We start from the raw sequence: 27280 nt of genomic DNA on the forward strand, positions 1-27280 counted from the left end.
CAACAGGAAGACGGTCGCGGAGGCCGCGGCTGAGCTGGATACCCGTGGCGGAGTGGGCGCGCTGTCCCTGCGGGAAACACGCGTGGGGAGTCGCAGGTAAGGGCCGGGGGTCGCAGGGACGCGCACCCGGGCTTGGGGCTGCCGGGGCTCGGAGAGCAGGGCGAGCTGGCGTGTTTATTCCCCCCCCACGGGCGCCTGTGGAGAGTGGGGTCGGGACCCCCTTCCCGCAGTGTAGCGTTTCAGACCGACAGGAGGCAGACTGCTGTACACAGAGAGGGGCGGGAGAGGGGAACAAGCTGGGGTGGGCGATCCTCATTAACGCTCCTCTCAGTGTAATCTGAGTCAGATATGCGCAGCTACACACACACACACACACTGCACACGGACTGTGCATGCACACAATATGCTACACGCACACACAATACGCTGCACGCACACACACACATTGCACACAAACTGTGCATGCACACACACTACACACACTGCACACACACAGTATGCTGCATGCACACAGACTGCGCACACCCACAATACGCTGCATGCAGACACACTGTGCACGCACACACTACACACACACAACATGCTGCACGAAGACACACTGCGAACGCACACAATACGCTGCATGCACACAGACTGCGCACGCGCACACACACACTGCACACACAATACGCTTCAGGCACACACACTGCACACAATATGCTGCACGCACACACACACAACACGCTGCACACACACACAATACGCTGCATGCACACACTGCGCACACACACACACAATATGCCGCACGCAGACACATTGTGTAGGCACACACACACACACACACACACACTGTGCTCCCTCACCCCGAGTTTGACACCAGCCCTTACCACAAGCGCCCTGTGACCTTGCTTTCTAGGCTGAGGCAGTAGGGGCGTCCTGCTGTGTGGGGGTCCCCAGGGGAGGGGGGTGAAGGGTTTGGGGGTCCCGAGGGGGGTGAAGGGTGTGGGGGTCCTGAGGGGTGTGGGGGTCCCGAGGGGAGGGGGGTGAACAGTGTGGCTCTTGCTGCTCTGCAGTGCCGGAGCCATGGAGGAGACTCAGCTGATCGAGGGCGCGCTGCTGCTGTCGGAGGAGGAGGAGGACGGAGAGAGGAAGAGGCAAGCTCGGGCCCGGCTGAAGGTCTTCCCCAACCCGCACTTCAAGGAGAGAGGTGGGTCCGGGTCCAGGCAGCAGGTCCAGCAGGTCCAGGCATCAGCTCCAGCAGGTCCAGGTTCAGGCAGCAGGTCCAGCAGGTCCAGGTTCAGGCAGCAGGTCCAGCAGGTCCAGCAGGTTCAGGTCCAGGCATCAGCTCCAGCAGGTCCAGGCATCAGCTCCAGCAGGTTCAGGCAACAGGTCCAGCAGGTCCAGCAGGTCCAGCAGGCTCAGGTTCAGGCAGCAGGTCCAGCAGGTCCAGGTTCAGGCAGCAGGTCCAGGTTCAGGCAGCAGGTCCAGCAGATTCAGGTTTAGGCAGCAGGTCCAGCAGGTCCAGCAGGTCCAGGTTCAGGCAGCAGGTTCAGGTTCAGGTTCAGGCAGCAGGTCCAGCAGGTCCAGCAGGTCCGGGTTCAGGCAGCAGATTCAGCAGGTTCAGGCAGCAGGTCCAGCAGGTCCGGGTTCAGGCAGCAGGTCCAGCAGGACCAGGTTCAGGCAGCAGGTCCAGCAGGTCCAGCAGGTCCAGGTTCAGGCAGCAGGTCCAGCAGGTCCAGCGGGTCCAGCAGGTCCGGGTTCAGGCAGCAGATCCAGCAGGTTCAGGCAGCAGGTCCAGCAGGTTCAGGCAACAGGTCCAGCAGGTCCAGGTTCAGGCAGCAGGTTCAGATTCAGGCAGCAGGTCCAGCAGGTCCGGGTTCAGGCAGCAGATCCAGCAGGTTCAGGCAGCAGGTTCAGGTTCAGGCAGCAGGTCCAGCAGGTCCAGCAGGCTCAGGTTCAGGCAGCAGATCCAGCAGATCCAGCAGGTCCAGCAGGTCCAGCAGATTCAGGTTTAGGCAGCAGATCCAGCAGGTTCAGGCAGCAGGTCCAGCAGGTCCAGGTTAAGTGTCTCGTGAGCGTGTGGTGGCAGCAGATCTGCTGTGGCGTATATAGTGCCCCACCAGCCGCACCTCTCGGGTCGCAGTTGCTGTGGATTGTGGGAATGACCCCCGCCCCCCCCCCTCTCTCCTGCAGAGTTCGACCTGTACCCCGGGCAGAACCTGGTGGGCCGGGACCCGGACTGCGCGGTGCCCCTGCCCGCGGGCTCGGTGTCGCGGCGCCACGCCGTGCTGGAGATCGCGGGCGGCGAGCACCTGCTGCAGGACCTGGGCAGCCTGAACGGCACCCGCCGCGGCCGCCGGCCCCTGCGCCCGCGGGCCCTCTACGCCCTGGAGCACGGCGACCTGCTGCTCTTCGCCGACCTGCCCTGCCAGTACCTCCGGCTGGACCGCCGGGCCACCCCCGCCCGCCCCCGCCCCCTGGCCCTGGAGAAGACCCCCGCGCCCTCCACGCTGCTGGTGCTCGACTCGGGCGACGAGGACGAGGGGGAGGGGGGGGCCAGGAGGCGGGGAGCTGCCTCAGGTGGGTCTCCTTTCCTGCTCGCCGCTCGAACCCGCGTCTCCAGGACCGGAGAGCCCAGCCGTGTCGGTGCTCTGTGTCTGTGTGTCTGTACCGTGTGTCTAGGCGCTCTGTGTCTCGGTGTGTCTGTATCGTGTGTCTCTGTTTGTGTGTATCGTGTGTGTCGGTGTTCTTCGTCTCTGTGTGTCTGTATCGTGTGTGTCTGTGCTCTGTCTCGGTGTGTCTGTATGGTGTCTGTGTTGGTGCTCTGTGTCACAGTGTGTCTGTATTCGGTGCTGTGTTGGCGCTCTGTGTCGTGGTGTGTCTGTAATCGGTGCTGTGTTGCTGTGTGTTTGTGTCGGGGGCTGTGTGTTGTGGTGTGTCTGTAATCGGTGCTGTGTGTCTGTGTTGGTGCTCTGTGTCGTGGTGTGTCTGTATCGTGTGTGTCTGTGCTCTGTCTCGGTGTGTCTGTATGGTGTCTGTGTTGGTGCTCTGTGTCACAGTGTGTCTGTATTTGGTGCTGTGTTGGCGCTCTGTCGTGGTGTGTCTGTAATCGGTGCTGTGTTGCTGTGTGTTTGTGTCGGGGGCTCTGTGTCATGGTGTGTCTGTAATCAGTGCTGTGTTGCTGTGTGTCTGTGTTGGTGCTCTGTGTCGTGGTGTGTCTGTAATCAGTGCTGTGTTGCTGTGTGTTTGTGTCGGGGGCTCTGTGTCGTGGTGTGTCTGTAATCGGTGCTGTGTGTTTGTGTCGGGGGCTGTGTGTTGTGGTGTGTCTGTAATCGGTGCTGTGTTGCTGTGTGTCTCTGTTGGTGCTCTGTGTCGTGGTGTGTCTGTAATCGGTGCTGTGTGTTTGTGTCGGGGGCTGTGTGTCGTGGTGTGTCTGTAACCGGTGCTGTGTGTTTGTGTCGGGGGCTGTGTGTTGTGGTGTGTCTGTAATCGGTGCTGTGTTGCTGTGTGTCTCTGTTGGTGCTCTGTGTCGTGGTGTGTCTGTAATCGGTGCCGTGTGTTTGTGTCGGGGGCTGTGTGTCGTGGTGTGTCTGTATCGTGTGTGTCTGTGCTCTGTCTCGGTGTGTCTGCATGGTGTCTGTGTTGGTGCTCTGTGTCACAGTGTGTCTGTATTTGGTGCTGTGTTGGCGCTCTGTCGTGGTGTGTCTGTAATCGGTGCTGTGTTGCTGTGTGTTTGTGTCGGGGGCTCTGTGTCATGGTGTGTCTGTAATCAGTGCTGTGTTGCTGTGTGTCTGTGTTGGTGCTCTGTGTCGTGGTGTGTCTGTAATCGGTGCTGTGTTGCTGTGTGTCTGTGTCGGGGGCTGTGTGTAGTGGTGTGTCTGTAATCAGTGCTGTGTTGCTGTGTGTTTGTGTCGGGGGCTCTGTGTCGTGGTGTGTCTGTAATCGGTGCTGTGTGTTTGTGTCGGGGGCTGTGTGTCGTGGTGTGTCTGTAACCGGTGCTGTGTGTTTGTGTCGGGGGCTGTGTGTTGTGGTGTGTCTGTAATCGGTGCTGTGTTGCTGTGTGTCTCTGTTGGTGCTCTGTGTCATGGTGTGTCTGTAATCGGTGCTGTGTGTTTGTGTCGGGGGCTGTGTGTCGTGGTGTGTCTGTAATCGGTGCTGTGTTGCTGTGTGTTTGTGTCGGGGGCTGTGTGTCGTGGTATGTCTGTAATCGGTTCTGTGTTGCTCTGTGTTTGTGTCGGGGGCTGTGTGTTGTGGTGTGTCTGTAATCGGTGCTGTGTTGGCGCTCTGTGTTGTGGTGTGTCTGTAATCGGTGCTGTGTTGCTCTGTGTTTGTGTCCGTGCTCTGTGTCGTGGTGTGTCTGTAATTGGTGCTGTGTTGCTGTGTGTTTGTGTTGGGGGCTCTGTGTCGTGGTGTGTCTGTAATCTGGCTGTGTTGCTGTGTGTTTGTGTCGGGGGCTCTGTGTCGTGGTGTGTCTGTAATCAGTGCTGTGTTGCTGTGTGTCTGTGTTGGTGCTCTGTGTCGTGGTGTGTCTGTAATCGGTGCTGTGTTGCTGTGTGTTTGTGTCGGGGGCTGTGTGTTGTGGTGTGTCTATAATCGGTGCTGTGTTGCTGTGTGTCTGTGTCGGGGGCTGTGTGTAGTGGTGTGTCTGTAATCAGTGCTGTGTTGCTGTGTGTTTGTGTCGGGGGCTGTGTGTTGTGGTGTGTCTGTAATCGTGCTGTGTCGCTGTGTGTTTGTGTCGGGGGCTGTGTGTCGTGGTATGTCTGTAATCGGTTCTGTGTTGCTCTATGTTTGTGTCGGGGGCTGTGTGTTGTGGTGTGTCTGTAATCGTGCTGTGTTGCTCTGTGTTTGTGTCCGTGCTCTGTGTCGTGGTGTGTCTGTAATTGGTGCTGTGTTGCTGTGTGTGTCGGGGGCTCTGTGTTGTGGTGTGTCTGTAATTGGTGCTGTGTTGCTGTGTGTTTGTGTCAGGGGCTCTGTGTCGTGGTGTGTCTGTAATCAGTGCTGTGTTGCTGTGTGTCTGTAATCGGTGCTGTGTGTTGTGGTGTGTCTGTAATCGGTGCTGTGTTGCTGTGTGTCTGTGTCGGGGGCTGTGTGTTGTGGTGTGTCTGTAATCGGTGCTGTGTTGGCGCTCTGTGTTGTGGTGTGTCTGTAATCAGTGCTGTGTTGCTGTGTGTCTGTGTTGGTGCTCTGTGTCCTGGTGTGTCTGTAATTGGTGCTGTGTTGCTGTGTGTTTGTGTCGGGGGCTGTGTGTTGTGGTGTGTCTGTAATCGGTGCTGTGTTGCTGTGTGTCTGTGTTGGTGCTCTGTGTCGTGGTGTGTCTGTAATCGGTGCTGTGTGTCTGTGTCGGGGGCTGTGTGTAGTGGTGTGTCTGTAATCAGTGCTGTGTTGCTGTGTGTTTGTGTCGGGGGCTGTGTGTCGTGGTGTGTCTGTAATTGGTGCTGTGTTGCTGTGTGTCTGTGTCGGGGGCTGTGTGTAGTGGTGTGTCTGTAATCAGTGCTGTGTTGCTGTGTGTTTGTGTCGGGGGCTCTGTGTCGTGGTGTGTTTGTAATCAGTGCTGTGTTGCTGTGTGTCTGTGTCGGGGGCTGTGTGTTGTGGTGTGTCTGTAATCGGTGCTGTGTTGGCGCTCTGTGTTGTGGTGTGTCTGTAATCGGTGCTGTGTTGCTGTGTGTCTGTGTTGGTGCTCTGTGTCGTGGTGTGTCTGTAATCGGTGCTGTGTTGCTGTGTGTCTGTGTCGGTGCTCTGTGTCACGGTGTGTCTGTAATCGGTGCTGTGTTGCTGTGTGTCTGTGTTGGTGCTCTGTGTCGTGGTGCGTCTGTAATCGGTGCTGTGTTGCTGTGTGTCTGTGTCGGGGGCTGTGTGTTGTGGTGTGTCTGTAATCGGTGCTGTGTTGGCGCTCTGTGTCGTGGTGTGTCTGTAATCAGTGCTGTGTTGCTGTGTGTTTGTGTCGGGGGCTGTGTGTCGTGGTGTGTCTGTAATCGGTTCTGTGTTGCTGTGTGTTTGTGTCGGGGGATGTGTGTCGTGGTTTGTCTGTAATCGGTTCTGTGTTGCTGTGTGTTTGTGTCGGGGGCTGTGTGTCGTGGTGTGTCTGTAATCGTGCTGTGTTGTTCTGTGTTTGTGTCTGTGCTCTGTGTCGTGGTGTGTCTGTAATCAGTGCTGTGTTGCTGTGTGTCTGTGTCGGGGGCTGTGTGTCGTGGTGTGTCTGTAATCGGTGCTGCGTTGCTTTGTGTCTTTGTCGGGGGCTGTGTGTTGTGGTGTGTCTGTAATTGGTGCTGTGTTGGCGCTCTGTTGCTGTGTGTCTGTGTTGGTGCTCTGTGTCGTGGTGTGTCTGTAATCAGTGCTGTGTTGCTGTGTGTCTGTGTCGGTGCTCTGTGTCATGGTGTGTCTGTAATTGGTGCTGTGTTGCTGTGTGTCTGTGTTGGTGCTCTGTGTCGTGGTGTGTCTGTAATCAGTGCTGTGTTGCTGTGTGTTTATGTCGGGGGCTGTGTGTCGTGGTGTGTCTGTAATCGGTGCTGTGTTGCTGTGTGTTTGTGTCGGGGGCTGTGTGTCGTGGTGTGTCTGTAATCGGTGCTGTGTTGCTGTGTGTTTGTGTCGGGGGCTGTGTGTCGTGGTGTGTCTGTAATCGGTGCTCTGTGTCGTGGTGTGTCTGTAATCGGTGCTGTGTTGCTGTGTGTCTGTGTCGGGGGCTGTGTGTCGTGGTGTGTCTGTAATCGGTGCTGTGTGTCGTGGTGTGTCTATCGTGTGTGTCTGTGCTCTGTCTCGGTGTGTCTGTATGGTGTCTGTGTTGGTGCTCTGTGTCACAGTGTGTCTGTATTTGGTGCTGTGTTGGCGCTCTGTCGTGGTGTGTCTGTAATCAGTGCTGTGTTGCTGTGTGTTTGTGTCGGGGGCTGTGTGTTGTGGTGTGTCTGTAATCGTGCTGTGTTGTTCTGTGTTTGTGTCCATGCTCTGTGTCGTGGTGTGTCTGTAATCGGTGCTGTGTTGCTGTGTGTTTGTGTCGGGGGCTCTGTGTCGTGGTGTGTCTGTAATCGGTGCTGTGTTGCTGTGTGTTTGTGTCGGGGGCTCTGTGTCATGGTGTGTCTGTAATCAGTGCTGTGTTGCTGTGTGTTTGTGTCGGGGGCTGTGTGTTGTGGTGTGTCTGTAATCGTGCTGTGTTGTTCTGTGTTTGTGTCGGGGGCTCTGTGTCGTGGTGTGTCTGTAATCGGTGCTGTGTTGCTGTGTGTTTGTGTCGGGGGCTCTGTGTCATGGTGTGTCTGTAATCAGTGCTGTGTTGCTGTGTGTTTGTGTTGGTGCTCTGTGTCATGGTGTGTCTGTAATCGGTGCTGTGTTGCTGTGTGTCTGTGTCGGTGCTCTGTGTCGTGGTGTGTCTGTAATTGGTGCTGTGTTGCTGTGTGTCTGTGTCGGGGGCTGTGTGTCGTGGTGTGTCTGTAATCGGTGCTCTGTGTCGTGGTGTGTCTGTAATCAGTGCTGTGTTGCTGTGTGTCTGTGTCGGGGGCTGTGTGTTGTGGTGTGTCTGTAATTGGTGCTGTGTTGCTGTGTGTCTGTGTTGGTGCTCTGTGTCGTGGTGTGTCTGTAATCGGTGCTGTGTTGCTGTGTGTTTGTGTCGGGGGCTGTGTGTAGTGGTGTGTCTGTAATCAGTGCTGTGTTGCTGTGTGTTTGTGTTGGGGGCTGTGTGTTGTGGTGTGTCTGTAATTGGTGCTGTGTTGCTGTGTGTCTGTGTTGGTGCTCTGTGTCGTGGTGTGTCTGTAATTGGTGCTGTGTTGCTGTGTGTCTGTGTCGGGGGCTGTGTGTCGTGGTGTGTCTGTAATCGGTGCTCTGTGTCGTGGTGTGTTTGTAATCAGTGCTGTGTCGTGGTGTGTCTGTAATCGGTGCTCTGTGTCGTGGTGTGTTTGTAATCAGTGCTGTGTTGCTGTGTGTCTGTGTCGGGGGCTGTGTGTTGTGGTGTGTCTGTAATCGGTGCTGTGTTGGCGCTCTGTGTTGTGGTGTGTCTGTAATTGGTGCTGTGTTGCTGTGTGTCTGTGTTGGTGCCCTGTGTCATGGTGTGTCTGTAATCAGTGCTGTGTTGCTGTGTGTTTGTGTTGGGGGCTGTGTGTCGTGGTGTGTCTGTAATCGGTGCTCTGTGTCGTGGTGTGTCTGTATCGTGTGTTTGTAATCTGTGCTCTGTGACCTGCCTGTGAACTATGTGCAGGGGCTGCTGTGCTGTGTTGTGCTTGACCCTGACCTTGAGTCTTTGACCCTTGACCCTTCACCCCCCTCTTTCTCTCCAGAGTCGGAGTCGTCCCGGAGTCAATGTGCCACCAGCAATTCCTTCCTGTCTCCTGCCAGCGCTGTCATCCCCGAGAGGTGAGGGAGCGCCGAGAGCGGTCAGCTGGAGTCCCCCCGAGAGCGGTCAGCTGGAGTCCCCCCGAGAACGGTCCTGTCCGTCCCCTGAGAGCGGTCAAGTCATTCCCCCCGAGAGCGGTCATCTCCGTCCCCCAGAGAGCGGTCATCTCCGTCCCCCCGAGAGCGGTCAAGTCATTCCCCCCGAGAGCGGTCCTGTCCGTCCCCCCGAGAGCAGTCAGCTGGAGTCCCCCCGAGAGCGGTCCTGTCCGTCCCCCCGAGAGCGGTCATCTCCGTCCCCCCGAGAGCGGTCAAGTCAGTCCCCCCGAGAGCGGTCATCTCCGTCCCCCCGAGAGCGGTCAAGTCATTCCCCCCGAGAGCGGTCATCTCCGTCCCCCCGCGAGCGGTCAAGTCATTCCCCCCGAGAGCGGTCAGCTGGAGTCCCCCCGAAAGCGGTCCTGTCCGTCCCCCCGAAAGCGGTCCTGTCCGTCCCCCGAGAGTGGTCATCTCCGTCCCCCCGAGAGCGGTCATCTCCGTCCCCCCGAGAGCGGTCATCTCTGTCCCCCCGAGAGCGGTCAGCTGGAGTCCCCCCGAGAGCGGTCCTATCCGTCCCCCGAGAGCGGTCAAGTCCGTCCCCCCGCGAGCGGTCATCTCCGTCCCCCGAGAGCGGTCATCTCCGTCCCCCCGATAGTTGTCAGTAGTGGTTTGTTTCCCTCTCCTCAGCCTCTCTGCCCGTCTCTCTCTGCAGCGATGCCGAGAGCCCGGTGACCCCGGGTTCGAGCCCCAGCGTGGTGCCCGGGGACGAGTCGGGCTCGGACTCTGAACCGGGGGCGGTGAGGAGGAGGAGGAGGAGGAAGGGGCCGCGGACCTGCGTCGCCGAGGAGACCGACCCGCGGGGAGGCAGGCCGGGCTGGACCAGAATCAAAGCCCGGGATTCTGGAGGGAGAGGTTCTGAGTCCCCCCACCGGACTGGGAAGCCCCAGAACGGTGGGGAGGTGGGGGTCTCGAACGGGAAGACCCGGGAGATGCCTGTCCACCCAGAACCGGGCCCGGTACTGCCCCCCGAGCAGGCCAAGAAGATCGGACCAGAACCGGGCGCCTTTCACCTGGACAGCGACACAGATGTAGAGGAAGAGGAGACATCAAGACCCCCAGAACCCCCAAACCGGGCCGAACCGAACCCAGATACTGTCCCAGAACAGCCCAAGAAGATCGGATCAGAACCAAGTGCCTTTCACTTAGACAGCGACACCGATGTAGAGGAAGAGGAGACATCGAGAGCCCCAGAACCCCCAAACCGGGCCGAACTGGACCCAGCTACTGTCCCAGAACAGCCTAAGAAGATCGGATCAGAACCAAGTGCCTTTCATCTGGACAGCGACACGGATGTAGAGGAAGAGGAGACATCAAGAGCCCCAGAACCCCAAAACCGGGCCGAACTGGACCCAGCTACTGTCCCAGAACAGCCTAAGAAGATCGGATCAGAACCGAGCGCCTTTCACTTAGACAGCGACACGGATGTAGAGGAAGAGGAGACATCGAGAGCCCCAGAACCCCCAAACCGGGCGGAACTGGACCCAGCTACAGTCCCAGAACAGCTCAAGAAGATCGGATCAGAACCGAAAGCCTTTCATCTGGACAGCGACACGGACGTAGAGGAAGAGGAGACATCGAGAGTCCAAAACCGGGCAGAACCAGACCCAATTCTACACCCTGAGCAGCCCAAGAAGATCAGATCAGAACTAAGTGCCTTTCATCTGGACAGCGACACCGACGTAGAGGAAGAGGAGACATCAAGACCCCCAGAACCCCAAAACCAGGCCGAACTGGACCCAGATACTCTCCCAGAACAGCCCAAGATCGGATCAGAACCGAGCGCCTTTCATCTGGACAGCGACACCGACGTAGAGGAAGAGGAGACATCAGGAGCCCCAGAACCCCAAAACCGGGCTGAACTGAACCCAGATACTGTCCCAGAACAACTCAAGAAGATCGGATCAGAACCGAGCGCCTTTCATCTGGACAGCGACACCGACGTAGAGGAAGAGGAGACATCAAGACCCCCAGAACCCCCAAACCGGGTGGAACTGGACCCAGCTACTGTCCCAGAACAACTCAAGAAGATCGGATCAGAACCGAGCGCCTTTCACTTAGACAGCGACACGGATGTAGAGGAAGAGGAGACATCGAGAGTCCAAAACCGGGCCGAACCGGACCCCATTCTACACCCTGAGCAGCCTAAGAAGATCGGATCAGAACCAGGCGCCTTCCCCCTGGACAGCGACACCGACGTGGAGGAAGAAGAGGCTGTGGACCGGGCTCGGGACCGCAGAACCGCAGGTCCGGACCCGGACGGAGACGAGGAGGGGACAGCGCTGACGTCTTCAACCCCACTGCGTCCGGAGGGCGGTCCGTCCCGGGCCAGCCCCCTGCTGAGCGACCCGGACAGCTCTGGACCCGGCCGGGCAGACAGCGAGGGTGAGAGAGCAGGGCCAAAACATGGTACAGCGCAGTACAGCCCAGTGAGGTCAGGGTAAAAACACAGGACAGCGCAGTGAGATCAGGGTAAAAACACAGGACAGCGCAGTACAGCCCAGTGAGATCAGAGTAAAAACATGGTACTGTGCAGTAAAGCACAGTGAAATCGGGGTAAAAACACAGTACAGTGCAGTACAGCCCAGTGAGATCAGGGTAAAAACACAGTACAGTACAGTACAGCCCAGTGAGATCAGGGTAAAAACACAGGACAGCCCAGTGAGATCAGGGTAAAAACAGTACAGTGCAGTTAAGCCCAGTGAGATCAGGGTAAAAACACAGTACAGTGCAGTAAAGCCCTGTGAGATCAGGGTAAAAACACGGGACAGAGCAGTACAGCCCAGTGAGATCAGGGTAAAAACATAGTACAGTGTAGTAATGCCCAGTGAGATCAGGGTAACAATATAGTACAGCGCAGTACAGGCCAGTGAGATCGGGGTAAAAACACAGGACAGAGCAGTACAGGCCAGTGAGATCGGGGTAAAAACACAGTACAATGCAGTAAAGCACAGTGAGATCAGGGTAAAAACACAGGACAGTGCAGTACAGCCCAGTGAGATCAGGGTAAAAACACAGGACAGAGCAGTAAGAACAGGAGGCCGCCAGGCTGTGCAGTGCATTGTGGGAGTCGCTGAGTCTGGTTTGTTCCTGGTTGCAGGTGGAGGAGAGGAGGAGGATGAAGATGAAGAGGAAGAGGAGGAGACACAGGCCTTCCTCGCTCTCGGACATCCTTTCCGCTGTGAGAGAGACACGGTCCCCACCCCCACCCCCACTCCCACTCCCACTCTCACCAGCAGCCATCTCACCCTGTAACTAACCCTGTAAGGTGTGAGTGGGTCCAGCAGGGGGCGCTCTCACCCTGCGCTCTGTGTGGGTCCTGATGCCCCAGTATAGTGACGGGGGACACTGGACTGTAAACAGGCGCCGTCCTGCGGGTGAGACGTCAAACCGAGGTCCTGACTCTCTGTGGTCATTAACAATCCCAGGGTGTCTCTCGAGAAGAGTAGGGGTGTTACCCCAGTGTCCTGGTGTTTACCCATCATGGCCTCTTGATAACCCCCCTCTCTGAACTGGCTTCATCACTCTGCTCTCCTCCCCACTGAGAGCTGGTGTGTGGGGAGAGGACTGGAGCTTCATCCGGGTGGGGCTGCACACTGGTGGCGGTAGAGGGATCCCCATGACCTGTAAAGAGCTGCACACTGGTGGCGGTAGTGGGATCCCCAGGACCTGTAAAGAGCTGCACACTGGTGGTGGTAGTGGGATCCCCAGGACCTGTAAAGAGCTGCACACTGGTGGTGGTAGTGGGATCCCCAGGACCTGTAAAGAGCTGCACACTGGTGGCGGTAGTGGGATCCCCATGACCTGTAAAGACTGGAGAGTCCAGAAAAGTGCTATAGTAGTGATTATTATTATTATTATTATTATTATCATCATCATTACTCTCACTGACGCTGCCTGTTCCCCTCTGCAGGTCCGGTGGGCCCGGTCCGGCGGCGCCACGGCAAGGAGGAGGAGGAGGAGGAGGAGGAGGAGGAGGAGGAGGATGTGTTCATCGCCGAGACCCAGTCCTTCGTCACGGAGAGCAGCTCTGAGGACACCGGGCTGGAGGCCACCCAGTCCTTCCTGACCGAACCGGACCGACCCGATCAGAACCGCCTGGCCCAGACAGCCATGTCGGACAGCACCGAGCCCACCCAGGCCTTCCTGACCGAACTGGACCGACCCGATCAGAACCTTCTGGCCCAGTCGGACAGCACCGAACCAGACCGACCCGATCAGAACCGCCTGGCCCAGACAGCCGTGTCGGACAGCACCGAACCCACCCAGTCCTTCCTGACCGAACCGGACCGACCCGATCAGAACCGCCTCGCCCAGACAGCCGTGTCGGACAGCACCGAGCCCACCCAGTCCTTCCTGACCGAACCGGACCGACCCGATCAGAACCGCCTGGCCCAGACAGCCGTGTCGGACAGCACCGAGCCCACCCAGGCCTTCCTGACCGAACCGGACCGACCCGATAAGAACCTCATGGCCCAGACAGCCGTGTCGGACAGCACCGAACCCACCCAGTCCTTCCTGACCGAACCGGACCGACCCGATCAGAACCGCCTGGCCCAGACAGCCGTGTCGGACAGCACCGAGCCCACCCAGTCCTTCCTGACCGAACCGGACCGACCCGATCAGAACCGCCTGGCCCAGACAGCCGTGTCGGACAGCACCGAGCCCACCCAGTCCTTCCTGACCGAACCGGACCGACCCGATCAGAACCGCCTGGCCCAGACAGCCGTGTCGGACAGCACCGAACCCACCCAGTCCTTCCTGACCGAACCGGACCGACCCGATCAGAACCGCCTGGCCCAGACAGCCGTGTCGGACAGCACCGAGCCCACCCAGTCCTTCCTGACCGAACCGGACCGACCCGATCAGAACCGCCTGGCCCAGACAGCCGTGTCGGACAGCACCGAGCCCACCAAGGCCTTCCTGACCGAACCGGACCGACCCGATCAGAACCGCCTGGCCCAGACAGCCGTGTCGGACAGCACCGAACCCACCCAGTCCTTCCTGACCGAACCGGACCGACCTGATCAGATCCGCCTCACCCAGACAGCCGTGTCGGACAGCACCGAACCCACCCAGTCCTTTCTGACCGAACTGGCCCGACCCGATCAGAACCTTCTGGCCCAGACAGCCGTGTCGGACAGCACCGAGCCCACCCAGGCCTTCCTGACCGAAGCAGACCGACCCGATCAGAACCTCCTGGCCCAGACAGCCCAGTCGGACAGCACCGAGCCCACCCAGGCCTTTGTGCCCAAACCGGGCCGACCAGATCAGAACCTCCTGCCCCAGACGGCCCAGTCGGACAGCACCGAGCCCACCCAGGCCTTCCTGACCGAACCGGACCGACCTGATCAGAACCTTCTGGCCCAAACGGCCAAGTCGGACAGCACCGAGCCCACCCAGGCCTTCCTGACCGAACCGGACCGACCCGATCAGAACCTCCTGGCCCAGACAGCCCAGTCGGACAGCACCGTGCCCACCCTGGCCTTCCTGACCGAACCGGACCAACCCGATCAGAACCTCCTGGCCCAGATGGCCCAGTCGGACAGCACCGAGCCCACCCAGGCCTTTGTGCCCAAACCGGGCCGACCGGATCAGAACCTCCTGGCCCAGACGGCCCTGTCGGACAGCACCGAACCGGGCCGACCCGATCAGAACCTCCTGGCCCAGATGGCCCTGTCAGACAGCACCGAGCCCAGGCAGACCTTCCTGATCGAACCGGGCCGACCCGATCAGAACCTCCTGGCCCAGGCGGCCCAGTCGGACAGCACCGAGGAGCCCACCCAGGTGACCCCAGAGCCAGAGGGAGCGCCCCGCGACTCCGAGCCCCTCACCCTGCTGCGCGGACACCCCCGGAGCAGACGGGCCCCGGCCCCCCGTCCGGCCCGCGGCGCAGACGCGCTGCCCGAGGAACCGGCCAAACCGGGTCGCACCGAAGGGGGGGCTGGGCCCGCGAGAGAGGAGGAGGAGCGGGGGTCGGGCGTCGTGCAGACCCCCCGGAGGAGGAGAGGAGGAGAGCGAGCCAGGAGCACGCGGAGGACGAAGTGCGCGGGGCGGGGGGCCGAGCCGGGCTCTGCGGTGGGGGAGTCCCAGCCCGGGACCAGGCGGTCGGCAAGGACTCGAGCTGGACCCAGAGCCGCTGGGGGGAGCGGGGGGCACCCTGGGCAGGCAGGAGCGTCAGAGGTCGGAGGTCATCTTGAGCAGAGTGAAGTTTCCGAGGTCAGAGTCTTCCCTGAACATGCTGAGGGGTCAGAGGTCGGAGGTCCCCCTGGCCAGGCTGAAGGGTCAGAGGTTGGAGCTCGTCTTGGGCAGGTAGAAGACTCAGAGGTCAGAGGTCATCCTGAACAGGCCAAAGGGTCAGAGGTCAGGGGGCACCCTGGGCAGGCGGGAGCGTCAGAGGTCGGAGGTCATCTTGAGCAGGCAGAAGGGTCAGAGGTCAGCGGTCATCTTGAGCAGGCAGAAAAGTCAAAGGTCGGAGGTCGCTCTGAGCAGAGTGAGGTTTCCGAGGTCAGAGTCTTCCCTGAACACGCTGAGGGGTCAGAGGTCGGAGCTCCCCCTGGCCAGGCTGAAGGGTCAGAGGTTGGAGTTCGTCTTGGGCAGGTAGAAGACTCAGAGGTCAGAGGTCATCCTGAACGGGCCAAAGGGTCAGGGGTCAGGGGTCGCCCTGAGCAGGCTGTGGCCAGCGAGCCCATGTCTGGCGGGGGAGCCCGGCGGCTGCGTTCGGCGTCCGCCCGCTCAGAGGCGGAGGGGGCCCCCGAGGCCGGCGGAGGGGCGGGGCCAGGGGTCCGGCGGGGGGCGCGCAGGAGCGGGCGCGTGGGCGGGGCGCAGCAGGCCGTCCCGGAGGCCCCCCCAGCAGGGCAGCCGGCCAGGGGCAGGCGGGGCCCGGGGGCCGACCCGCCGGCCCAGGAGAGCAGCAGCAGCAGCAGGAGGAGGAGGAGGACGGGCCGGTCTGCCTCACTGCGGTCCGCCAGCCCAGTGGCACAGAAGAGGAGCCGGGAGACCGCGGCGCAGGAGCAGGAACAGGAGCAGGAGGAGGCCAGCAGGGGGAGCTCCGGAGCTCGGGGGGGCCAGCAGGAGCAGAAGGAGGCCAGCAGGGGGAGCTCCGGAGCAGCCAGGGGGCAAGCTCGGGGGGCCCGGCCGGGGCAGGAGGAAGAGGGGGAGGAGGAGGCCCACTCTGGCTCTGGAGACCAGTCCGGGCCGACCCAGCGGGACCCAGGGATCCGAGTGGAGGAGGAGGAGGAGGAGGAGGAGGAGGGTGGAGCCCTCAGGAACCCGCCAGAGGAAGAGCAGGGGCCGCAGCCCGCCAGGCCGGCCCGGAGGCAGGGGGGCCGGGCCGCCGCTGGGGCTGGGAAGCAAGAGGACGACAGGACAGGGGAGGTGAGGGGACGGGACCGCTGGGGCCGGGCGGCGAGAGGACGACAGGACAGGGGAGGGGACGGGACCGCTGGGGCCGGGCGGCGAGAGGACGACAGGACAGGGGAGGTGAGGGGACGGGACCGCTGGGGCCGGGCGGCGAGAGGACGACAGGACAGGGGAGGTGAGGGGACGGGACCGCTGGGGCCGGGCGGCGAGAGGACGACAGGACAGGGGAGGGGAGGGGACGGGACCGCTGGGGCCGGGCGGCGAGAGGACGACAGGACAGGGGAGGTGAGGGGACGGGACCGCTGGGGCCGGGCGGCGAGAGGACGACAGGACAGGGGAGGTGAGGGGACGGGACCGCTGGGGCCGGGCGGCGAGAGGACGACAGGACAGGGGAGGTGAGGGGACGGGACCGCTGGGGCCGGGAGGCGAGAGGACGACGGGACAGGGGAGGTGAGGGGACGGGACCGCTGGGGCCGGGCGGCGAGAGGACGACGGGACAGGGGAGGTGAGGGGACGGGACCGCTGGGGCCGGGCGGCGAGAGGACGACGGGACAGGGGAGGTGAGGGGACGGGACCGCTGGGGCCGGGAAGCGAGAGGACGACGGGACAGGGGAGGTGAGGGGACGGGACCGCTGGGGCCGGGCGGCGAGAGGACGACGGGACAGGGGAGGTGAGGGGACGGGACCGCTGGGGCCGGGCGGCGAGAGGACGACAGGACAGGGGCTGTGTGCTACACCTCCCTCTCCTGAGCGGGAACGCACACACACTCCCACACACTCCCACACACTCCCACACTCATACACACACACACTCCCACACACTCCCACACCGACACACTCAAACACACACACTCCTACACCCCCACACTTACACACGCACACACCCCACTACACACACACAATCCCACACTGATACACTCAAACACACACACACACACACTCCCACACCGACACACTGAAACACACACAGTCCCACACCTCCACACTCACCCCACTACACACACACAATCCCACACTGATACACACACACACACCCACACTTACACACGCACACACCCCACTACACACACACAATCCCACACTGATACACTCAAACACACACACACACATTCCCACACCGACACACTGAAACACACACAGTCCCACACCCCCACACTCACCCCACTACACACACACAATCCCACACTGATACACACACACACACACTCCTACACCCCCACACTTACACACGCACACACCCCACTACACACACACAATCCCACACTGATACACTCAAACACACACACACACATTCCCACACCGACACACTGAAACACACACAGTCCCACACCCCCACACTCACCCCACTACACACACACAATCCCACACCGACACACTCAAACACACACACTCCTACACCCCCACACTTACACACGCACACACCCCACTACACACACACAATCCCACACTGATACACTCAAACACACACACACACACTCCCACACCAACACACTGAAACACACACAGTCCCACACCTCCACACTCACCCCACTACACACACACAATCCCACACTGATACACACACACACACACCCACACTTACACACGCACACACCCCACTACACACACACAATCCCACACTGATACACTCAAACACACACACACACATTCCCACACCGACACACTGAAACACACACAGTCCCACACCCCCACACTCACCCCACTACACACACACAATCCCACACTGATACACACACACACTCCTACACCCCCACACTTACACACGCACACACCCCACTACACACACACAATCCCACACTGATACACTCAAACACACACACACATTCCCACACCGACACACTGAAACACACACAGTCCCACACCCCCACACTCAGCCCACTACACACACACAATCCCACACTGATACACACACACACACTCCTACACCCCCACACTTACACACGCACACACCCCACTACACACACACAATCCCACACTGATACACTCAAACACACACACACACATTCCCACACCGACACACTGAAACACACACAGTCCCACACCCCCACACTCACCCCACTACACACACACAATCCCACACCGATACACACACACACACTCCTACACCCCCACACTTACACACGCACACACCCCACTACACACACACAATCCCACACTGATACACTCAAACACACACACACACATTCCCACACCGACACACTGAAACACACACAGTCCCACACCCCCACACTCACCCCACTACACACACACAATCCCACACTGATACACACACACACACTCCTACACCCCCACACTTACACACGCACACACCCCACTACACACACACAATCCCACACTGATACACTCAAACACACACACACATTCCCACACCGACACACTGAAACACACACAGTCCCACACCCCCACACTCAGCCCACTACACACACACAATCCCACACTGATACACACACACACACACACACTCCCACACCCCCACACTCACCCCACTACACACACACAATCCCACACTGATACACTCAAACACACACACACACACTCCCACACCCCCACACTCACCCCACTACACACACACACAATCCCACACTGATACACACACACACACACACACACACACACAGAATCCAGCCTGCAAGCGTGAAAACTCCGGGCAGAACGTGCAGACTCCCCCCAGACTGCCCGTGCTGAACGCTGGAGTGATTTGCTCCGAGCAGGGTAGGACGCCACCTACCGGGCACAGCTGGACACCTGGAGCCGGAGGGGGGGAGAGGAGATCAGACCGGACAGCTGGAGGAGACCCAGCCAGCGTGTTCTGTCCTGACGTCAGTGTGTACCTCCTCTCTCTCCCAGATCTGCCCCACTCCCTCTCCGCGCCGCCGCTCTGCGGCCTCCTCCAGGAAGCGCCCGCCTCCGACCCCGGACCCCTCTCCCGAGCCCAAGACCTCCCGGCGGACCGCCGTGGTCAGTCCCAGAGCTGCTCCCAGCTCTCATTCACCGAAGGTCAGTCCTGTATGAGCCCCCCTCTCTCTCTCTCTCAGTGCAGTGTTCATGTACTGGAGTGTCCGGTCAGGGTGTCTGTATGAACCCCTCTCTCTCTCTCTCAGTGCAGTGTTCATGTACTGGAGTGTCCAGTCAGTGTGTCTGTATGAACCCCTCTCTCTCTCAGTGCAGTGTTCATGTACTGGAGTGTCCAGTCAGTGTGTCTGTATGAACCCCTCTCTCTCAGTGCAGTGTTCATGTACTGGAGTGTCCAGTCAGTGTGTCTGTATGAACCCCTCTCTCTCTCAGTGCAGTGTTCATGTACTGGAGTGTCCAGTCAGTGTGTCTGTATGAACCCCTCTCTCTCTCAGTGCAGTGTTCATGTACTGGAGTGTCCAGCCAGTGTGTGTGTATGAACCCCTCTCTCTCTCAGTGCGGTGTTCATGTACTGGAGTGTCCAGTCAGTGTGTCTGTATTAACCCCTCTCTCTCAGTGCAGTGTTCATGTACTGGAGTGTCCAGCCAGTGTGTCTGTATGAACCCCTCTCTCTCTCAGTGCAGTGTTCATGTACTGGAGTGTCCAGTCAGTGTGTGTGTATGAACCCCTCTCTCTCTCTCAGTGCAGTGTTCATGTACTGGAGTGTCCAGTCAGTGTGTCTGTATGAACCCCCCTCTCTCTCAGTGCAGTGTTAATATACTGGAGTGTCCAGTCAGTGTGTCTGTATGAACCCCTCTCTCTCAGTGCGGTGTTCATGTACTGGAGTGTCCAGTCAGTGTGTCTGTATGAACCCCTCTCTCTCAGTGCGGTGTTCATGTACTGGAGTGTCCAGTCAGTGTGTCTGTATGAACCCCTCTCTCTCTCAGTGCAGTGTTCATGTACTGGAGTGTCCAGTCAGTGTGTCTGTATGAACCCCTCTCTCTCTCAGTGCAGTGTTCATGTACTGGAGTGTCCAGTCAGTGTGTCTGTATGAACCCCCCTCTCTCTCAGTGCAGTGTTCATGTACTGGAGTGTCCAGTCAGTGTGTCTGTATGAACCCCTCTCTCTCTCAGTGCAGTGTTCATGTACTGGAGTGTCCAGTCAGTGTGTGTGTATTAACCCCTCTCTCTCAGTGCAGTGTTCATGTACTGGAGTGTCCAGTCAGTGTGTCTGTATGAACCCCTCTCTCTCTCTGTCCAGGTGCTCTTCACTGGAGTGGACGATGACTTGGTCTCGGCTGTGGTCCTGAGGCTGGGGGGCGATCTGGCTGAGGGGGTGCACGACTGCACCCACCTGGTGACCGACCGCATTCGGAGGACGGTGAAACTGTTGTGCGCCGTGGCCCGGGGCGTCCCTGTGGTCACCCCGGAGTGGCTGGACAAGGTGGGGACCCCGTACCTGTAGACTGAGGCTCTCTGGTTCACGAATCACGAAGACGAGGTCAGGACAGGGGGCTCTACTGTACACAGAGAGGGGAACAAGCAGATACCCTGTCTTCTCTCTACACGCCGCTGGGTGAGCTCCTCCAGTCAGGACAGGAGGCTCTACTGTACACAGAGAGGGGTGGGAGGGGGGAACAAGCCGATACCCTGGCTTCTCTCCAGACACAGCTGGGTGAGCTCCTCCAGTCAGGACAGGGGCTCTACTGTACACAGAGAGGGGTGGGAGGGGGGAACAAGCCGAGACCCTGGCTTCTCTCCAGACACAGCTGGGTGAGCTCCTCCAGTCAGGACAGGAGGCTCTACTGTACACAGAGAGGGGTGGGAGGGGGGAACAAGCCGAGACCCTGGCTTCTCTCCAGACACAGCTGGGTGAGCTCCTCCAGTCAGGACAGGAGGCTCTACTGTACACAGAGAGGGGCGGGAGGGGGGAACAAGCTGATACCCTGGCTTCTCTCCAGACACAGCTGGGTGAGCTCCTCCAGTCAGGACAGGAGGCTCTACTGTACACAGAGAGGGGTGGGAGGGGGGAACAAGCCGATACCCCGGCTTCTCTCCAGACACAGCTGGGTGAGCTCCTCCAGTCAGGACAGGAGGCTCTACTGTACACAGAGAGGGGCGGGAGGGGGGAACAAGCCGATACCCCGGCTTCTCTCCAGACTCCAGTCGGGACAGGGGGCTCTATTGTACACAGAGGGGGGCGGGAGGGGGGAACCAGCTGCCCCCAGCACAGTAATTGAAACCCAGGAAGATAATTAGTCTTCCATTCCCAGTGCTGCCCTGACATCGTCATGACAACTCTGACACTGTCTCCACAGACGCCCCTGTAATTAAAGTTTACTGAGGATTAATAAAGACCCAACTGGAGGGGATGTTGTAGGACAGGCCTGTACTCTAGTGTGCAGATTCACCAGTGGAGTCTGGGCCAGGACTGGACTGGACTGGTCACTGGGACTGGACTGGTCACCACTGGTCACTGGGACTGGACTGGACTGGACACCTCTGGTCACTGGGACTGGACTGGTCACCACTGGTCACTGGGACTGGACTGGACTGGACTGGTCACCACTGGTCACTGGGACTGGACTGGACTGGACACCTCTGGTCACTGGGACTAGACTGGACACCCCTGGTCACTGTTACTGGACTGGACACCTCTGTTCACTGGGACTGGACTGGACTGGACACCACTGGGCACTATTACTGGACTGGACACCTCTGTTCACTGGGACTGGACTGGACTGGACACCACTGGTCACTGTTACTGGACTGGACAGCCCGGTCACTGGGACTGGACTGGACTGGACACCACTGGTCACTGGGACTGGACTAGACTGGACACTACTGGTCACTGGGACTGGACTGGACACCCCTGGTCACTGTTACTGGACTGGACACCCCTGGTCACTGGGACTGGACTGGACTGGACACCACTGGTCACTGGGACTGGACTGGTCACCACTGGTCACTGGGACTGGACTGGACAGCCCTAATCACTATAGGAGTCAATTTAAAATCTTTTGTGCTTGTGTCCTTCTCAGACTGGTCACTGTGTCTCTCTGTGTCCTGCTCAGACTGGTCACTGTGTCTCTGTGTGTCCTGCTCAGAGTGGTCACTGTGTCTCTGTGTCTCCTCCTCAGAGTGGTCACTGTGTCTCTCTGTGTCCTGCTCAGATTGGTCACTGTGTCTCTCTGTGTCCTGCTCAGATTGGTCACTGTGTCTCTGTGTGTCCTGCTCAGAGTGGTCACTGTGTCTCTGTGTGTCCTGCTCAGACTGGTCACTGTGTCTCTGTGTGTCCTGCTCAGACTGGTCACTGTGTCTCTGTGTCTTGCTCAGAGTGGTCACTGTGTCTCTCTGTGTCCTGCTCAGAGTGGTCACTGTGTCTCTCTGTGTCCTGCTCAGAGTGGTCACTGTGTCTCTGTGTGTCCTGCTCAGACTGGTCACTGTGTCGCTGTGTGTCCTGCTCAGAGTGGTCACTGTGTCGCTGTGTGTCCTGCTCATGGTCGTCACTGTGTCTCTGTGTGTCCTGCTCAGACTGGTCACTGTGTCTCTGTGTCTCCTCCTCAGACTGGTCACTGTGTCTCTCTGTGTCCTGCTCAGACTGGTCACTGTGTCTCTCTGTGTCCTGCTCAGAGTGGTCACTGTGTCTCTGTGTCTTGCTCAGACTGGTCACTGTGTCTGTGTGTGTCCTGCTCAGACTGGTCACTGTGTCTGTGTGTGTCCTGCTCAGAGTGGTCACTGTGTCTCTCTGTGTCCTGCTCAGACTGGTCACTGTGTCTCTGTGTGTCCTGCTCAGAGTTGTCACTGTGCCTCTGTGTGTCCTGCTCAGACTGGTCACTGTGTCCTGCTCAGAGTGGTCACTGTGTCTCTCTGTGTCCTGCTCAGAGTGGTCACTGTGTCTCTCTGTGTCCTGCTCAGACTGGTCACTGTGTCTCTGTGTCTCCTCCTCAGAGTGGTCACTGTGTCTCTGTGTGTCCTGCTCAGACTGGTCACTGTGTCTCTGTGTGTCCTGCTCAGAGTGGTCACTGTGTCTCTGTGTGTCCTGCTCAGAGTGGTCACTGTCTCTCTGTGTCCTGCTCAGAGTGGTCACTGTGTCTCTCTGTGTCCTGCTCAGAGTGGTCACTGTGTCTCTCTGTGTCCTGCTCAGAGTGGTCACTGTGTCTCTGTGTGTCCTGCTCAGAGTGGTCACTGTGTCTCTGTGTGTCCTGCTCAGACTGGTCACTGTGTCGCTGTGTGTCCTGCTCAGAGTGGTCACTGTGTCGCTGTGTGTCCTGCTCATGGTCGTCACTGTGTCTCTGTGTGTCCTGCTAGGACTGGTCACTGTGTCTCTGTGTCTCCTCCTCAGACTGGTCACTGTGTCTCTGTGTGTCCTGCTCAGACTGGTCACTGTGTCTCTCTGTGTCCTGCTCAGAGTGGTCACTGTGTCTGTGTGTGTCCTGCTCAGAGTGGTCACTGTGTCTCTCTGTGTCCTGCTCAGACTGGTCACTGTGTCTCTGTGTGTCCTGCTCAGAGTGGTCACTGTGCCTCTGTGTGTCCTGCTCAGACTGGTCACTGTGTCCTGCTCAGAGTGGTCACTGTGTCTCTCTGTGTCGTGCTCAGACTGGTCACTGTGTCACTGTGTGTCCAGCTCAGAGTGGTCACTGTGTTTCTCTGTGTCCTGCTCAGAGTGGTCACTGTGTCTCTGTGTGTCCTGCTAGGACTGGTCACTGTGTCTCTGTGTGTCCTGCTCAGACTGGTCACTGTGTCTCTCTGTGTCCTGCTCAAAATGGTCACTGTGTCTCTGTGTGTCCTGCTCAGACTGGTCACTGTGTCTCTCTGTGTCCTGCTCAGACTGGTCACAGTGTCTCTCTGTGTCCTGCTCAGAGTGGACGCAATGGATGCTTCCTGTCTCCCAGACCCTTCCTGGTGAAGGACACAGCACAGGAGAAGGTTTTCGGTTTCTCCCTGTCGGAGTCACTGCAGAGAGCCCACAGACAACCACTGCTGCAGGTCAGTCTGTCCACTGTCCACAGCTCATCACAGTGTCCAGTCTGTATGAACCCCTCTCTCTCTCAGTGCAGTGTTCATGTACTGGAGTGTCCAGTCAGTGTGTCTGTATGAACCCCTCTCTCTCAGTGCAGTGTTCATGTACTGGAGTGTCCAGTCAGTGTGTCTGTGTGAACCCCTCTCTCTCTCAGTGCAGTGTTCATGTACTGGAGTGTCCAGTCAGTGTGTCTGTATGAACCCCTCTCTCTCTCAGTGCAGTGTTAATGTACTGGAGTGTCCAGTCAGTGTGTCTGTATGAACCCCTCTCTCTCTCAGTGCAGTGTTCATGTACTGGAGTGTCCAGTCAGTGTGTCTGTATGAACCCCTCTCTCTCTCAGTGCAGTGTTCATGTACTGGAGTGTCCAGTCAGTGTGTCTGTATGAACCCCTCTCTCTCAGTGCAGTGTTAATGTACTGGAGTGTCCAGTCAGTGTGTCTGTATGAACCCCTCTCTCTCTCAGTGCAGTGTTCATGTACTGGAGTGTCCAGTCAGTGTGTGTGTATGAACCCCTCTCTCTCTCAATGCAGTGTTAATGTACTGGAGTGTCCAGTCAGTGTGTGTGTATGAACCCCTCTCTCTCTCAGTGCAGTGTTCATGTACTGGAGTGTCCAGTCAGTGTGTCTGTATGAACCCCTCTCTCTCAGTGCAGTGTTCATGTACTGGAGTGTCCAGTCAGTGTGTCTGTGTGAACCCCTCTCTCTCTCAGTGCAGTGTTCATGTACTGGAGTGTCCAGTCAGTGTGTCTGTATGAACCCCTCTCTCTCTCAGTGCAGTGTTCATGTACTGGAGTGTCCAGTCAGTGTGTCTGTATGAACCCCTCTCTCTCAGTGCAGTGTTAATGTACTGGAGTGTCCAGTCAGTGTGTCTGTATGAACCCCTCTCTCTCTCTCTCAGGGCTATGAGATTCATGTTACTCCCTCAGTGAAACCAGAACCGGCGCAGATGAAGGACATTATTGTGTGCAGTGGTGCTGTGTTCCTGCCCAAAATGCCCTCTGTGAACAAGGTGACTCCCGCTGTTCTGTCCTGCTGTGCGCGTCCTGTGTGCCGGTCTGTCTCGTGGGAGTGTGAGTGTCCTGTGTCTGTCTCGGGGGAGTGTGTGTGTCCCGTGTGCCTGTCTGTCTCGGGGATGTGTGTGTGTCCTGTGTGCCGGTCTGTCTCGTGGGAGTGTGTGTGTCCTGTGTGCCGGTCTGTCTCGGGGATGTGTGTGTGTCCTGTGTGCCGGTCTGTCTCGGGGGAGTGTGCGTGTCCTGTGTCTGTCTCGGGGGAGTGTGTGTGTCCCGTGTGCCTGTCTGTCTCGGGGGAGTGTGTGTGTCCCGTGTTCCGGTCTGTCTCGTGGGAGTGTGTGTGTCCTCTGTGCCGGTCTGTCTCGGGGATGTGTGTGTGTCCTGTGTGCCGGTCTGTCTCGGGGGAGTGTGCGTGTCCTGTGTCTGTCTCGGGGGAGTGTGTGTGTCCCGTGTGCCTGTCTGTCTCGGGGGAGTGTGTGTGTCCTGTGTTCCGGTCTGTCTCGGGGGAGTGTGTGTGTCCTCTGTGCCGGTCTGTCTCGGGGATGTGTGTGTGTCCTGTGTGCCGCTCTGTCTCGGGGGAGTGTGCGTGTCCTGTGTCTGTCTCGGGGGAGTGTGTGTGTCCCGTGTGCCTGTCTGTCTCGGGGGAGTGTGAGTGTCCTGTGTCTGTCTCGGGGGAGTTTGTGTGTCCCGTGTGCCTGTCTGTCTCGGGGATGTGTGTGTGTCCTGTGTGCCGGTCTGTCTCGTGGGAGTGTGTGTGTCCTCTGTGCCGGTCTGTCTCGGGGATGTGTGTGTGTCCTGTGTGCCGGTCTGTCTCGGGGGAGTGTGTGTGTCCTGTGTGCCGGTCTGTCTCGGGGGAGTGTGCGTGTCCTGTGTCTGTCTCGGGGGAGTGTGTGTGTCCCGTGTGCCTGTCTGTCTCGGGGGAGTGTGTGTGTCCCGTGTTCCGGTCTGTCTCGGGGGAGTGTGTGTGTCCTGTGTGCCGGCCTGTCTCGGGAGAGTGTGTGTGTCATGTGTGCCGGTCTGTCTCGGGGGAGTGTGTGTGTCCTGTGTGCCGGTCTGTCTCGGGGGAGTGTGCGTGTCCTGTGTCTGTCTCGGGGGAGTGTGTGTGTCCCGTGTGCCTGTCTGTCTCGGGGGAGTGTGTGTGTCCTGTGTTCCGGTCTGTCTCGGGGGAGTGTGTGTGTCCTGTGTGCCGGTCTGTCTCGGGGATGTGTGTGTGTCCTGTGTGCCGGTCTGTCTCGGGGGAGTGTGTGTGTCCTGTGTGCCGGTCTGTCTCGGGGGAGTGTGCGTGTCCTGTGTCTGTCTTGGGGGAGTGTGTGTGTCCCGTGTGCCTGTCTGTCTCGGGGGAGTGTGTGTGTCCTGTGTGCCGGTCTGTTTCGGGGGAGTGTGCGTGTTCTGTGTGTGTCTCGGGGGAGTGTGCGTGTCCCGTGTGCCGGTCTGTCTCGGGGGAGTGTGCGTGTTCTGTGTGTGTCTCGGGGGAGTGTGCGTGTCCCGTGTGCCGGTCTGTCTCGGGGGAGTGTGCGTGTCCTGTGTCTGTCTCGGGGGAGTGTGTGTGTCATGTGTGCTGGTCTGTCTCGGGGGAGTGTGCGTGTCCTGTGTCCGTCTCGGGGGAGTGTGCGCACCCTGTGTCCCTGACAGCGCTGTGTGTCGCAGGGCCAGACGGTGGTGCTGTCCTGCCCCGAGGATGCCCCGCTGTGCCAGCCCGCCCTGCGCGCCGGACTGCCGGTGCTCAGCGCCGAGTTCCTCCTCACGGGCATCCTGCAGCAGAGCGTCGACCTGGAGCGCCACCGCCTCTCCGGCCCCGGGTTCGACACCCCCCCGAGCGCCAAGAGGGGCAGGAGGAGGCGCTGAAGGACCTGAGACCTGGAGCCCAGTAAGCACCTCCACCGAGACTGGGGGCTCCTCTCTGACACTGCTGGGGTTCAGTCAGGAACCCCCACAAACCAGCAGGACTGTGTCTCTCCAGGAGCAGGACTGGGGACTCCTGTCTGACACTGTGGGGGTTCAGTCAGACCTGCTGGACTGTGTCTCTCCAGGAGCAGGACTGGGGGTTCCTGTCTGACACTGTTGGGGTTCAGTCATCCTGCTGGACTGTGTCCCTCCTGTGTACTTTGGGGGTCCTAATAATTTGGCCAGGCCGGTGAGCTTCAGTGAAGAATGTAACTGGTGCCCCCTGCCTCTCTCGCTCATGCTGACACAGGGGCGCCCTTTATTCTGGTGTAATATTATATTAATAGGCTATTTTTGTCGAGCAATAAAGTTTTGTAGTGAAAACGGAGCAGTGTGGACAGGCTCTGTGGGCGATCGTGGTGAAGAGACTCCCTCTGGTGCTCGTGACTCGTGGAAGTCTCTGCCTTCTCGCAGGCTTTAACTACAGACAGTGGTGACGACGCTGAGAGCAGCTCCATGCAGCCCCCCTGTGTCCATTTCGATACACACACACACATCTGTCACACACACACACATCTGTCACACACTGGGTCACACACACACACATCTGTCACACTGTCACACACTGTGTCACACACACTGGGTCACACTCAACCACACATCTGTCACACACTGGGTCACACACACACACATCTGTCACACTGTCACACACACACTGGGTCACACACACA

At 58.9% G+C, this 27280-nt stretch overlaps 1 protein-coding gene across 1 annotated transcript; it reads left to right on the forward strand.

The window, feature by feature from the left end:
• Nucleotides 1-26933, forward strand: mdc1 (mediator of DNA damage checkpoint 1). Its single transcript, XM_088908536.1, has 12 exons — nucleotides 1-96; nucleotides 1053-1186; nucleotides 2173-2559; nucleotides 8238-8313; nucleotides 9038-10767; nucleotides 11483-11563; nucleotides 12296-15759; nucleotides 18591-18740; nucleotides 19896-20078; nucleotides 23498-23623; nucleotides 24554-24664; nucleotides 26313-26933. The coding sequence occupies exons 2-12, from the start codon at nucleotides 1063-1065 to the stop codon at nucleotides 26508-26510; spliced, it is 6630 nt and encodes a 2209-aa protein (XP_088764662.1). The 5' UTR covers nucleotides 1-96; nucleotides 1053-1062; the 3' UTR covers nucleotides 26511-26933.
• The last annotated feature ends 347 nt before the right edge of the window (nucleotides 26934-27280 follow it).

Source organism: Atractosteus spatula (assembly GCF_055471065.1).
Source record: "Atractosteus spatula isolate fAtrSpa1 chromosome 10 unlocalized genomic scaffold, fAtrSpa1.hap1 SUPER_10_unloc_2, whole genome shotgun sequence".
Taxonomy (NCBI): domain Eukaryota; kingdom Metazoa; phylum Chordata; class Actinopteri; order Semionotiformes; family Lepisosteidae; genus Atractosteus; species Atractosteus spatula.

Bases quoted from the DNA above. Each gene is read 5' to 3' on its own strand.
- mdc1 (XM_088908536.1), top strand. From the start codon at position 1,063: ATGGAGGAGACTCAGCTGATCGAGGGCGCGCTGCTGCTGTCGGAGGAG. The intron at 1,187-2,172 runs GTGGGTCCGGGT...TCTCTCCTGCAG, and splicing joins CCCGCACTTCAAGGAGAGAG to AGTTCGACCTGTACCCCGGG. The intron at 11,564-12,295 runs GTGAGAGAGACA...TCCCCTCTGCAG, and splicing joins TCTCGGACATCCTTTCCGCT to GTCCGGTGGGCCCGGTCCGG.